Source organism: Eimeria necatrix, genomic scaffold, assembly GCF_000499385.1.
Source record: "Eimeria necatrix Houghton genomic scaffold, Enh_scaff111, whole genome shotgun sequence".
In the NCBI taxonomy this organism is placed as follows: domain Eukaryota; phylum Apicomplexa; class Conoidasida; order Eucoccidiorida; family Eimeriidae; genus Eimeria; species Eimeria necatrix.
This window is the reverse complement of record NW_013651900.1, coordinates 1-13,330: the sequence shown is the minus strand read 5'-3', so window position 1 is coordinate 13,330 and position 13,330 is coordinate 1. Positions and strand designations below refer to the sequence as shown.

Below are 13,330 nucleotides of genomic sequence, written 5' to 3'. Positions count from 1 at the left end.
ACCCGTGGGGAGCATTTCCCCCATTTGAGTATCATTTTGGGTCTTTTTTTCAATTAAAAAGTAAAATAAAAGCCTCAAGGGCCTCAATATTGTTCTCAGGGGCCCCCAAGCCTCCAGGGCCACGGCAAAGGCCCCAGGGGCCCCAGCCTGAGCCCCTTGGCGGCGCCTTCTGGGGCCCCCAGCCCCGAGGCCCCAGCCCCGGGGCTCATGGCCCCTACAGAGCTGCTTGCCTGCGAGGAGGGGGCCCCCCTAGGCCCCACGGGGGCCCAGGGGGGGGCCCCTGAGGGGCCCCCCCCAAGGGGGCCCCCAGGGGGCCCCCACGGGACTCCTGCGGGGCTTTTTGGGGGGCCCCAGGATTTGATTTCTTTGAGCCTCAAGTCCCACGGAGTCGTCTGGAGGGGAGTTCTGAGGAGGCCCCCTGGTAGGCCAAAGGACGTGTGTTGTATGCTTCTGCTGCTGCTGCTTCTGCTGCTGCTGCTGCTGCTGCTGCATCTGCAGCAGCAGCAGCAGCTGCTGCTGCTGCAGTTTCTGGTGTTGCTGCAGCCGTTGCTGCAGCGACTGCTGCTGCTGTATCATCATCATCGTCTGCTGCTGCTGCTGCGTGATCGCTGGGCGTCTGCGTTGCTGCGTCGATTTACGCGGGGCGCGGGCTGTGCTGCTGCTGCTGCTGCTGCTGCTGCTGCTGCTGCAGCATTTTGCGCAGCAGGAGCTTCTCTATCTCTTTCAAGAGACAGTCGTTTCCTGGCTCTTTCTGATGGCGCTGCTCTTTTAGTTTTGGATTCTCAAGCAGCAGCAAACTCAGAGGCCCCCAGCCCCCACACGGGCAACTTGGCTTCCCCCGTGGCTCTGTTGGCTGTTGCCGACTGCCCGGGGGCCCCCCCGGGGGCCCCTGAGCGGTGGGGGGCCCCCAGGGGGCCCCCTGGGGACGAAGAGGATGGGGCCTCGAGGGCTGCGGGGGCCCTCGTGGCAGTTAGGGAAATGCTAATGGGGACTTATTCTATTCCCCATTGCAGAAGGTGAGGAAGCTTTTTGATTTTGGGGCTTTTTTGCATGCAGCTGCATGCAGTAAGGGGCGGGCTGGGGTTTGCTGCTGCTGCTGCTGCTGCAGCGCGGCCGCTGGCGCTGCAGCGGCTCTTGCTGCAGTTGCTGCAGTTGCTGCAGTTGCTGCAGCCGCGCTGCTATCGCTGCTGCTGCTGCTGCGGCGACTGCCGCACTGCCCCGCAGCAGCACCAGCATCCGCTGCAGGTGCTGCTGCTGCTGCTGCTGCTGCTGCTGCTGCGGCTGCTGCGCAGGTTCCTGTGCGTGTGCTGGCTGCCAGCCTTTGCCCTCTCAGAGCTGACCTTTCCCCAGCCGGGGGGCCCCCCGGGGGGCCCCCGGGGGGCCCCCCGGCGCTGCGCTGCGGGGCTGCGGGGCAGCTGCTGCCGCTGCTTGGCACTGAGCACTAGAGATGGGGGGGCCTCTTTGTGGCTGCTGAAGGAGAAAGAGGGGCCCCTGCCTGAGGTGGGCCCCCTGGGTCTGCTGCTGCTGCTGCTGCTGCTGCTGCTGCTGCTGCTGCTGCTGAAAGAGCTATCTTTGTGTCTCTTTGGGGCCCACGAAGGCCCTGTTTCTCTTTTGCTGCGTCGCCCCGCTGCTGCTGCTGCTGCTGCTGCTGCTGCGGCCCCAGGACTGTCTCCTTTTCTCTTGCTCTGCTGGGACCCTTCTGCTGTCCTTGCTTGTCTCTCTTTGTCCCCTTCCGCTGCTGCAGCAGCTGCAGCAGCTGCAGCAGCTGCAGCACCTGCAGCACCTGCAGCACCTGCAGCAGCTGCAGCAGCTGCAGCAGCGTCTGCTTGTCTGGCAGCTTTTCTGTTGCTTGGGCTCGGCTTCTCCGTTTGTTCTCTTCTGCTTCTCTGTCTCTTTTTTTGCATTGGGCTCCTTTCCTGCATTTTTAGGGTTTAGCGTTTAAGGTTTAGGGTTCGGGGGTTAGGGTTTAGGGTTTAGGGTTTAGAAGGTTCACAGCTGAAGGTGTTTTTTGGCTGTTGAGGGAACTTGCTCTGGCCTGCCTTTGCATTCCCAGTAGTTGTTTTGGTCTAGGGTTTAGGGTTTGGGCTTCAGGCTCGTTGCGAAGAGCAGGATACTTGAGGCTGAGGGTTTAGGGTTTAGGGTTTAGGGTTTAGGGTTTAGGGTTTGGCTTGCCTCTGCCTGCAGCGCCTCTGCCTCGCAGCAGACTTAAGTGCCCTCTGGCGCCTCGAGAGCTCTGAAGGCCTTTTGGGGGCCCCCCCTTATGTGTACTTCTGGCACTGGGACCCAACCCAGGGGCCCCCCGAGGGGCCCCCCGGGGGGCTCCCAAGGGGGCCCCCAGGAGAGGGGCCCCCAGCGGAGGGGCCCCCAGGTGGGGGCCCCTCCTCTGCTGGGGGCTGTTCTTTAACAGGGTCTTCTGGGAGGGCCCTTGGAAGTACCCTTGGGGGCCCCTCTGGAGGGGTTTCTGGGGTGGCTGCTCGAGGGGCCCCTGGGGGGCCCCCAGGGGGGGCCCCCCTAGAAGTACCCGGGGGGCCCCCCGGGGGTCAAATGACTTGTGAGCGTTTTGAACTGTTTCGAAGTGGCCTTCCGATGGTTTTAGATGAACCTCTTGTTGCTTCTGCTACTGATTCAATTTGCTTCCCTTGGAAGCCCGAGGAGCAGCAGAAAGCGCAGCGCGGGACGCAGAGCGATAGCCCAGAAGCAGCTGCCTGCAGCAGCAGCAGCAGCAGCAGCAGCAGCAGCAGCGAGGAGATCAGAGGGGCGTTTTTCAGCGGCTCTCTCGTGGCTGTGGCCTCCCAAGGCTTCATTGCCGTTTTCCTGGTCAGCGGGTCGCAGCTGCGCCACGCTAACTGCAGCAGCACAAGCAGCAGCAATAGCAGCAGCAGCAGCAGCAGCAGCAGCAGCTCCTGCAGCAGGGCCGGAGCTCGTTCTAGCGCCCACGAAGCTGCTTCTGCCCCCAGGTCCTCTCCAAGGGGTGGAGCCTGCAGCAGCCGGAGTCCAAGCCCGGGTGTACGTACACCTGGGATGCAGGAGGAAGCAGCAGCAGCAGCAGCAGCAGCAGCAGCAGCAGCGGGGGGGCGCCCGCAACGAGCAGCAACACGGCGGGCCCGTGCTGCAGTTTCTGCAACTCTTTCTGGAGAGCTTTCAACAGACCCGGAGGGCCCCAGCGGCTCAGATGAGGGGGCCCCGGGGGCCCACAAGGGGGCCCCCAAGGGGGCCCCCAAAGGGGCTTCCAAGGGGGCCCCTAAGGGGGCCCCCAGGGGTGCCCCCAGGGCCCCCAGGGGGGGCTCCAGGGCCCAGCGGGGCAGGGGGGGCCCCCCTCATAAGGGAAGGGGGCCCCCAGGGGACAGCGGAGACAGCGAAAAAGAAAATGGAAAAGAGACAGAAGCTGAGGAGGACTCGGAGGCAGAAGAGGAGCAGCAAAAGCTGCCCGCGAAGAAGAAGACAGGGCGGGCAGCAGCAGCAGCAGCAGCAGCAGCAGCAGCAGCAGGGGGGAAGAAGGGGAGCCGCAGCAGCAGCCGCTCAAAGGCTTCAGCCAAAAGAAAAGGACAAAAGAGACAAACAAAAGACAAAGGAGACACTTCGCCTTCTTCTGCGAGCTTTGTTGCTTCGGAGTCCCCCAGCAGCAGCTCGAGTTCAGTCAGCCTCGTCAGCAGCAGCAGCAGCAGCAGCAGCAGCAGCAGCAACGCCGGCAGCGACGCTGAAGCTTCTGACTCTGGAGGCGGCACTGACACCGGAAAAGGCAAAAAGAAAAAGAAGAATGCAAAGCAGCAGCCCAAAAAAGACGGGAGCGCTGCTGCTGCTGCTGCTGCTGCTGCTGGTTGGAACGAGACAGCAGCAAAGGAATTTGCTGCAGCAGCAGAGCAGCAGCAGCAAAAGTGGCGCCGAGCTGCCGATGCTGCCCGCGAAGCAGTATATGCAAAGAGGGCCTCTGCTGCTGCTGGACTCGTGCAGCCGTTGCTGCTGATGGTCTTAACTGTCCCTCAAACGAACACCAGCAGCAGCAGCAGCAGCAGCAGCAGCAGCAGCAGCAACGCTTCTCCTCCTCGCCCGCATGGAATCATAACGGACTTGGCTGTCAGCAGCCCCCAAGTATGCAGAACTTTCGTATCGGCAGCAGGGGAGGCCCCCAAGGGGGCCCCCAGGGGGGCCCCAACAGGGGCCCCCAAGGAGGCCCCCAAGGGGGCCCCCAGGGGGGCCCCCAAGGGGGCCCCCAAGGGGGCCCCTCCCTCCATGGGGCCCCTGCGCGTCTTTTCTGGCTCAGAGTCTCCTGAGACTTTGGATTCTATTTGCTGCAGCTTCCAAGTTTTTGCTGCTATGAGCAGCGGCGCCTTGTGGCGCTTCAGCTGCTGCTGCTGGATTTCGGGTGTACAGACACCGGGGCCCCCGGGGGCTGTGGGGTGCTGCAGCGAGCAGCAGCAAACCGCTTGCTGCAGCAAACTGACGGAGTTTGTGCTAATAGAAGCAGCAGCAAAAGAGCCCCTGCTGCTGCTGAGGCCTGCAGGAGGGCCCAGCGGGCTGCTGCAGCTGGCGGACGTAAGCGATGCGCTGCTGCCTCTGGATAACGCAGCAGCAGCAGCAGCTGCTGCTGCTGCTGCTGCTGCAGGAGGAAGAGAAGCAGCAGCAGCAGCAGAAGCGGAAGCGGGAACAGCAACAGCAAGAATGGAAGCAGCAGCTGCTGCTGCAGCAACTACAGCAGCGCCAAACGGCCCTTACGTAGGCGTGGAGCAGCAGACGCCTCGCCAGCAGCAGCAGCAGCAGCAGCAGCAGCAGCAGCAGCAGCAGCAGCAAGCTCTAGGGCTGCTCAGCTGTTGGCGCATCGCTGCCACCATTTGCGGCTCTTGGCTGCGTGTGGCGGTGATGCGAGCTTCACCCCTTTGCGCTGCTGCAGCTGCTGCTGCTGCCTCTGCTGCTGCTGCTTCTGCTGCTGCTGCTGCTGCTGACTGCTGCTGCTGCAGCAGGCAGCAGCAGATTTACAGAGCCGAGGCCCCCCTATTCCCCGTGGGGCTCCCCCAGATCGCCGAGGGGCCCCCCGTGAGCCTTTGTGTCCTTCCAGGGGCCCCCCTCCCTTTAGTGAGTCTTTGAAGCTTTCTAGCTTCTGTCTGCAATTTAAAAATAAATAAATCAACTTAAACTCAAAAGCAACAATAAAATGTCCTTTACTTGGGGGCCCCAGGGGCCCCCAAGGGGCCCCCACAGCTCCTTACAAAGACCCCACGCGTAATACCCAGGCCTGAGGGCCCCCTGCGGCCCCTTTAGGGGCCCCTTTAGGGGCCCCTAAAGGGGCCCCTAGGGGCCCCTTTAGAGGTCCGTTAGAGGCCCCTATAGGGGCCCTTTTAGAGGCCCCTTTAGGGGCCCCTTTAGGGGCCCCTTTAGGGGGCCCTTTAGAGGCCCCTTTAGGGGCCCCTTTAGGGGCCCCTAAAGGGTCTTTTTGGGGCCTTTTGGGGGGTGCCTGGGGGCCCCTGCAGGGGGCCCTCAAGCCAAGCATATGGGCACTACCTAGGGGGCCCTTCAGGGTCCCTTTAAGGGCCCCGAAAGGGCCCCTAAAGGGGCCCTTTTGAAGCTTTTTTGGGTTACTTTAGGGACCCTTTCAGGGCATTTCTGGGTCCTTTCTAGGGCCCCGTAGGGGCCCCCTAGGGGCCCCCTGGGGGCCCCCTGAGGGGCCCTTTAGGGGGCCTCTAGAAGCGAGTAGGAGAGTCTTTGGGGCTTTTATTCTGGAGTGTATGTACACACCAGAAGAGTTTGCTGCGGGCTTTTTTGCTGCTGTGTCTGCAGGCAGCAGCAGCAGTGCAGCAGCTGCCGGCGCTGCAGCAAGGAGACAAGCCGTTTTTGCTGCTGCTGGCAGCTGTGAGCAAAGGGGCCCTGCTGCCGTTTGTGCTTTACCCCGAAGTTAGTGGCCAGGCCCCAGCAGCCAGCAGCAGCTGCAGCAGCAGCAGCAGCAGCTGCTGCTGCTGCTGCAGCAGCAGCACGGAGCCGCTGCAGTGGGTGCTGCAGCCGCTGGCCCCTGTGACGTCCATACACCCCACGGGCCGCATCGAGGATTTGCTGATGCCCAGAGCTGCTCATTCTTTTAGGGCCCTTGCGCCTGAGGCCTCAGCAGCAGACCTTGCGCGAGCAGCAGCAGCAGCAGCAGCAGCTGCTGCTGCTGCTGCTGCTGCTGCAGGTGAGGACGATGGCGATGCGACGGAAAACGTGGAAAGCCTTGAAGTGGACCAGCAGCTGCTCGCCGAAGCCGCATCGGCAGAGGCACAGCAGCAGCACCATCCCGCGCACGAGCAGCAAGAGCAGCAGCAGCAGCAGCAGCAGCAGCAGCAGCAGCAGCAGCAGCAGCAAGCTTGCTTGACGAGGGAGAACTGGGGAGAAGACGGGGACCCTTGGAGCGGCTTGTGCCCCCCAAGTGTGAAGACCCGTAGACTCAGGGGCCTTCTCAGCCGCCGCCTGCTGAGTGAGAATGGATTTTAGTGCTGCTGCTGCTGCTGCTGCTGCTGCTGCTTTCGCTGTTGCTGCTGCTGCTGCTTTTGATGCTGCTGGTGTGAACTTTGCCGCCGCTGGTTTTGCCGCTGCCGCTGCTAATTTAGTGCCGCGGCTGTTTATTTTGCTGCTGCTGTTGCTGCTGCTGCCTGCTTTGCTGCTGCTGCAAGCTGCTTGCAGCGGGCTGCTGCTGGGGCCGTCTCAGCAGCAGCAGGTATTTGTGCGGGTTTGCTTGCATGGTTTTGACTTTAAAAGAAGAGCAAATTAATAATAATTGAATAAATAATAAATAAATAAACAAATTGAAAACAATTAATTGATTTAAATGATTAAAGAGCTCCAATTTGCCACTCTCAGCGCCGCCTTCCCGTCTGCTGCTGCGCCTCTTCGGGGTGTATGTACAGCTCTGCTGCCCAGCTGCTGCGGCTCGCTGCTCTTCATCTTGACGCAGCAAAATGAAATTAATATTCAACTTGCAGTGGCGCCTTTGGCAGTTTCTGCTGCTGCAGTTGGCCTGCTGAGCCTGGAGCGGCAGCTGCAGCAGCTGCTGCAGGCCTCGCAGCAGCAGCAGCAGCAGTCCGCTGCCTGTGCTGCTGCAGCAGCAGCAGCTACGGCGCCTCCCGCAGCCCCAGCAGCAGCAGCAGCAGCAGCAGCAGCAGCAGCTACGGCGCCTCCCGCAGCCCCAGCAGCAGCAACAGCAGCAGCAGCAGCAGCAGCTACGGCGCCTCCCGCAGCCCCAGCAGCAGCAACAGCAGCAGCAGCAGCAGCAGACGCTGCTGCTGCTGCGCGGTGCTGCGCAGAGGAGCAGCAACTGTGGGCTTTGCGTCTGGCACTTCGGGGGCCCTACCAGCGGCCTCTTGCTGCTGAGCGGAAAGCGCAAGAGAGCAGCAAAACCAAAAGCAGCAGAGGCAGAGCAGCAGCAGCAGCAGCAGCAGCAGCAGCAGCAAAGCTAGAGGACGAAGACGACCTGTCGCTCCCCTCAGATTGGGACAGCGACTGCGCAGAGGCACCAGCAGCAACAGCTGCATCAACACCCACAGCAGCAGCAGCAGCAGCAGCAGCAGCAGCGTCGACAGCAGCAGCAGCTGCTGCTCTCAATGGGAGTCCGCGGCAGGAAAGTTCCGTGTCTTTCCCGCCGCTGTCCAGCTTGTTTGCTGCCTCAGAAAGCGAGCAGCAGCAAACAGCAGCAGCAGCAGCAGCAGCAGCAGCAGCAGCAGCAACAGGTACGCCCCGGAGCGCCCTCAGCGCAGCATGTGCTTTGGCTTTTAAATCCCAAGAAGCAAAAGGAGACAAAAGTGCAGCAAAAATAGACTTCGGGGGTCTCTGGCTTGCTTTATTAGAAACAGCAGAAGCAGAAAGTCTCCTGCTTTTCATTGGCAGCCAAAAGCCTGCAGCAGGGGGCCCCCAGGGGGCCCCCAGGGGCCCCCGCAGCCGCTGGCTTGGGGTTTGCGTGCTTTTCCGGCAGCGGGTTATTGCTGCAGCAGCACGGCGGGTGTGCCGCCTTTTTGCTGCTGCTGCTGCTGCTGAGGCACTGCAGCAGGAAGCGACGCTGCTGCTGCTGCAGCACCTGCGGGCCCTGGTGGCCTGCCTGCTGCCTCGCAGCCGCAGCCCCAACTGCGCAGCATTCTTGAAGAAGGGCGCCCCCAGCAAGCAGCAGCAGCAGCTGCTGCTGCTGCTGCAGCAGCCAGCTGAGTCTGGCAGCAGCACCCGCAGCAGCAGCGTGGTGGCTGTAGAGGAAGCAGCCGTGCTGCAGCTGCTGGCGCGGGAGTTCGGGGCTGCTGCTCCGCAGGGAGCAGCAGCAGCAGCAGCAGCAAAGGCGGGGCAGGCCGTGCTGCAGCTGTGTCCCCTTTGTGGGGCCAGCAGCTGCAGCAGCTTCCCCCCTTTTTGCTGCTACTTTTGTGCTGCTCATGGCCACTGCTTTCCTGCATGCGCTCAGTGCCTGAGGTGTCTGTACACTGGAAGCGAGGGCCCCCGTGGGGCCCCCCTGCCCCTGCACGCCCCTCCAGCAGCAGCAGCAGCAGCAGCAGCAGCAGCAGATGCTGCTGCTGCTGCAGCCTCAACAACGTCCTCACCAGCAGCGTCACCAGCACCCTCAGCAGCAGCCTCATCCGCAGCAGCCCCCTCCTCCTCCTCAGCAGCAGCAGCAGCAGCAGCAGCAGCAGCAGCAGCAGGGGAGGGGGGGCCTCACGGGCTGAGTTTTTTCTGCTGCTTGCTGTGTGGGGCCTTTGCATGCGGCGGGGAAGCCCCAGAAACGCATGCAGCCCGCGGCTGCGGCTGGGGGCCCCAAGACGGGGCCCTCTCGCGGGCTGGCCGCTGCTGCCCGCGCTGCAGGGGGGCCCTTCGCCTCGCCAGCCTGGTCTCCTGCTGCACCAAGCCAGCTAGCTAGCTAGCTGGCTAGCTGGCTAGCTAGCTAGCTAGCGAGCTGGCTGGCTAGCTAGCTAGCTAGCTGCCCAGCTAGCTGCCTGTTCGGATGGATAGCTAGCGAGCTAGCTAGCTAGCTAGCTAGCTAGCTAGAGAGCTGGCGATGTAGCTAGCTGGCGACCTAGCTAGCTGGCTAGCTGAAGACGTAGCTAGCTGGCTGGGTAGCTAGCCAGCTAGCTAGCTAGCTCGCTACGGGAAAAGGCTTGCTGTCTTTTGACGTAACTGGCCTTCTAAATGACACAGCGGAGCTGGCAGCTAGCTGGCAGCCTGGATGCTTCTGCGGCGAGCTAGCTAGTGGCTGGCTAGCTAGCTCGTTAGAAGGCTAGCTGGCCAGATAGCTAGATAGCTGGCTAGTTGGGTGTCTAGCTAGCCAGACAGCTAGCTAGCTAAGTGGCTAGATAGCCAGGTTGCTAGCTAAATCACTAGCTAGGCAAATCGTTAGCAAACTAAATGGCTAGCTGGGTATATAGCTAGCTAGCTAGGTGGCTAGAGGGCCGGACAGCTAGCTAGCCAAATGTCTCGCTAGGTAGCTAGTTGGCTAGCTAGGTGGCTAGCTAGCCAGGGGACCTCTTGCAGAAGCTAGCTAGCTAGCTAGCTAGCTAGCTAAACAGAAGGGCTTCACTGACAAGAGCCAAAGACAGACTGGGGCCCTCTTGGGGGCCCCAAATTAGAGCCAAAGTTTTGGGGCTTTGCTGCATGCAGCGCATGCAGAGACTTTTCGTTTATTTTTCTGTCTTTTTAATCTTTTATCTGTTTGACTCTTTTTTCTTTCTCGAGCTTCTAATCTTTTTTTGTCTTTATTTTTTTTCTTTTATTTTCTTTCATTTATTTTGCTGCTTTTCTGGCCCCACTGCTGCTGTCTTGTTTCTTTGTCTTTTTCTCTTTTCTCTTTTTAATTTGTTTTCTGTTTTTTGTCTTTTTTTCTCTTCTTTCTTTCACTTTCTCTCTTTTTATTCTTTTTCCAAATTTTTTTTCTCTTTTTTTGGCCTTTATGTTCCAGAAAAAGGACAAATAAAAAAAAACTTTTTCTTGCTTTCTTGCTTTTGTTTATTTCTCCTTTTTCTCTTGTTCTTTCTAACTTAGTTTCAATCTTCTTATTTTTTATTTGTTTTGTCTTTTCACAAATTCGAAATTTCGCGTCTTGTTCTAAATAATTCGGAGTGTACGTACACCGCATCAAAGCGAGTGTAGATACACTTCAGTAAAACGGTTTCTCCGTTTTTCACCGTTTTCCATTTTTTGAAAATAAATGTTTTTTCTCTTCAACGCATTTTCGCATAAATTCAACCATTCAAACTCCTAATAGAGACGCACCCATACATCTAAATAATAAATATATTATGTATGCATTTATGTAGAATATTTATTTATAATATTTATATTATGTATATTATACATATACACTTACATCCATATATATATATATATTTACATATATATGTATATACATATATATATATACATATATATATACATATACATAAATATATATATATATACATATGTATATACATATAAATATATATATACATGTATATACATATATTAATATATATGTATATTATTTATATGTACATTTGATACATTAGCATGCGTGCATATGAATAATGTGCAATGTATCTAGCAATAGATATATAGTAGACATATAATATAATGTATATGCAATACATAATATAACATCCATAATATATATAACATATATATAATAAATAATATAAATAATACAAACCATGCATATAATATATATATATTAATATATTACACAAACACAATATATAAAATATACATAATATACATTATATATAAAAGATATACAATTGACACACAGGTATATAAAGCAAGTTAAATGCAAATGCATGCAAAGGGTTTGAATAGTTCTTTGCACTCAAGAAAAGCAAATAAAGAAACTAAAGCAAGAAAAGCAAATATATATAAATTAAAAACGTAAATGAGTACAAGTGAGCACTTTGGTAGTTCTTTGCACTCAAGAAAAGCAAATAAAGGAAACTAAAGCAAGAAAAGCAAATATAAATAAATTAAAAATGTAAATAAATGCAAATGAACACTTTGGTAAGTGCGTTGCGGTGTCTGGACAGCTGCGGATACACCCCAAGACACTTTTCATTTTGCTGCTTCTGCCGGAAGTGCAACAGCTTTTTTATTTATTTGCGAAAAAAACAAAAGAGGAGAAGAAGTTTTCACTTTTATTTTGTCCTTCAGACGCTAAACAAAGCAACAAAACAAACAAACAACAGCAGCAACTCAGCCCAATTTGCGAAATGCAAACAGTGCCAAGAGCAGCAGCAGCAGCAGCAGCAGCAGCAGCAGCAAAGGCAGCAGCAGCAGCAGCAAAAGCAGGTGGAGTAGCAGCAAAAGCAGGGGCAACAGCACCAAGAGAAGCAGCAGGAGCAGAAGGAGCAGCAGCAGACGCCTCCGGCCTCTTTTAGGGTTTAGGGTTTAGGGTTTAGGGTTTAGGGTTTGCGGCTGCGCCACGCCTCACCCAGTTGGAAGAACTAATTAATTCCCCCACAGCCAAAGACCTGTCTTTTAACTCCCACTTCAAACCCTCAGTCGTCACGCTCTCCACCTTTCCTGCTGCAGCGCAGCAGCAGCAGCAGCAAAGAGATTGCAGCTGCAACAGCAGCAGCAAAGTGCTGGCAGCAGCAAGAGAAGCAGCAAAATGATAGCAGCAGCAGCAGCAACAGAGGCAGAAGCTGCACAGCAACACCCGCAGCTACTATTGGAGTGGCGGCGGCTACGGGGGTCGCAGCAGCAGCAGCAGCGACAGCAGCAGCAGCAACAGCAGCAGCAGTAACAGCAGCAGCAGCAGCAGCAACAACAGCAACAGCAAATGGAAATAAATAAAAAAGCAATTAAAAAGAATAAAAAGAATAAAACTAACCCATTGGCAAAAGTCCGCAAACTTTTGAGCAAATTTCGTCAGAGACAAAAATTTGATTTTCGCCCGAAGGCAAAAGTGCACAGGCGTTGTAGCCGCCCAGCAGCACCACCTGACACAAACCCTAAACCCTAAACCCTAAACCCTAAACCCTAAACCCTAAATCTTCAGCGGCAGCTGCGGCAGCGGAACCAAGGTGACGGCAGCGGAAGCAATAGCAACAGCAGAAGCAACAGCAGCAAGAGCCACAGCAGCAAAAGCAAAAGCAAAAGCAACAGCGGCAGCGAAAGCAGCAGCAGCAGAAGAAACAGCAGCAGGAGCAACAGCAGCAGCGAAAGCAACAGCAGCAGCAGGCGCAACAGCAGCAGCAGCAGCAGCAGCAGCTGGTTCTGCATGCTGCGGCGACGCGCAGAGCTGCGCATCTTGAGGTGTACACGTACACCCCAGAAAGATGCACATACACCTCGAGGTGTACATACACCCCGGGGTGTACGTACACCTGAGGGTGTACATACACCTCGGGGTGTACGTACACCTCGGGGTGTACGTACACCTCGGGGTGTACGTACACCTCGGGATGCACATACACGTCGAGGTGTACATACACCCGGGGTGTACGTACACCTCCGGGTGTACGTACACCTCGGGGTGTACGTACACCTCGGGGTGTACGTACACCCGGAACGCCGCGTCCGTACCTTTGGAAGGTTTTCTGGATTTTCATTTTTGAAAAGTTTGTGCAAAAGACTGACGGAAGCAATTGAGTGGTCAAAGCGGCCCCCAATGGCGCCTGCGTGTTCAAGAAGCAAATAAAACCAGTTCAAGTTTATTCTTTTATTTGTTTTTTAATTCTTTTTAATTTCCTTTTTATTTTAATTATTTATTTTTACTTTCAGGTGAACTGGAAAACGCTAAGGGACCAAAAAGCTGCACACGCCCAGGATGCATGCAGGCGTCTTTGGTGCAGCAGCAGCAGCAGCAGCAGCAGAAGCAACAGCACAACTTCAGCAGCAGCAACAGCAGCAGCACGAATAACTGCTGCAGCAGCAGAAGCAACAGCAGCGCTGCAGCAGCAACAGCACCAATAAACACGGCAGCAAAGGCACCTCAAGCAGCAACAGCAGCAACGATGCGAGCAGCAGCAGCAGCAGCAGCAGAAACAGCAGCAGCAACCGCGCTTTCAGCAGCAGCAGAATTAAGAGAAGCTGCATCGCTCTAAGCAGCAACAGCAGGAAAAATAGCAGCAGCAGCAAAGCCTTGCACAGCAGCGACAGAAGCAAAAGGCGCAGCACCGCGAACAGCAGCAGCAGCAGCAGCAGCAGAAACAGCTACGCCACTTGCTGCAGCAGCACCAGCAGAAACAGTTACACCACTTGTTGCAGCAGCAGCAGCAGCAGAAACAACAGTACGCGCAGCAGTGCGAGCAGCAGCAACAGCAGCAGCAGCAGAACAAGAAAAAGGCGCAGCACCACAACCAGCACTAGCAGCAGCAGCAGCAGCAGCAGCAGCAGCAGCAGCAGCAGCAGCAGCAGCAGCAGCAGC

The 13,330-nt window shown here is 56.3% G+C and overlaps 2 protein-coding genes across 2 annotated transcripts; both read left to right on the top strand.

Annotated features, from left to right (window-relative positions):
• Positions 1 to 978: 978 nt before the first annotated feature.
• On the top strand, positions 979 to 5,082 carry ENH_00073810 (hypothetical protein, conserved; the record flags this gene model as incomplete). Its single annotated transcript, XM_013578364.1, has 3 exons — positions 979 to 1,016; positions 1,293 to 1,500; positions 2,185 to 5,082. 3 exons carry the CDS (start codon positions 979 to 981, stop codon positions 5,080 to 5,082), a joined length of 3,144 nt encoding a protein of 1,047 aa, XP_013433818.1.
• A 6,086-nt stretch (positions 5,083 to 11,168) lies between these two features.
• On the top strand, positions 11,169 to 11,704 carry ENH_00004170 (hypothetical protein; the record flags this gene model as incomplete). The annotated part of the gene is made up of 2 exons (XM_013578363.1): positions 11,169 to 11,247; positions 11,496 to 11,704. The coding sequence occupies 2 exons, from the start codon at positions 11,169 to 11,171 to the stop codon at positions 11,702 to 11,704; spliced, it is 288 nt and encodes a 95-aa protein (XP_013433817.1).
• Between the last annotated feature and the right edge of the window lie 1,626 nt (positions 11,705 to 13,330).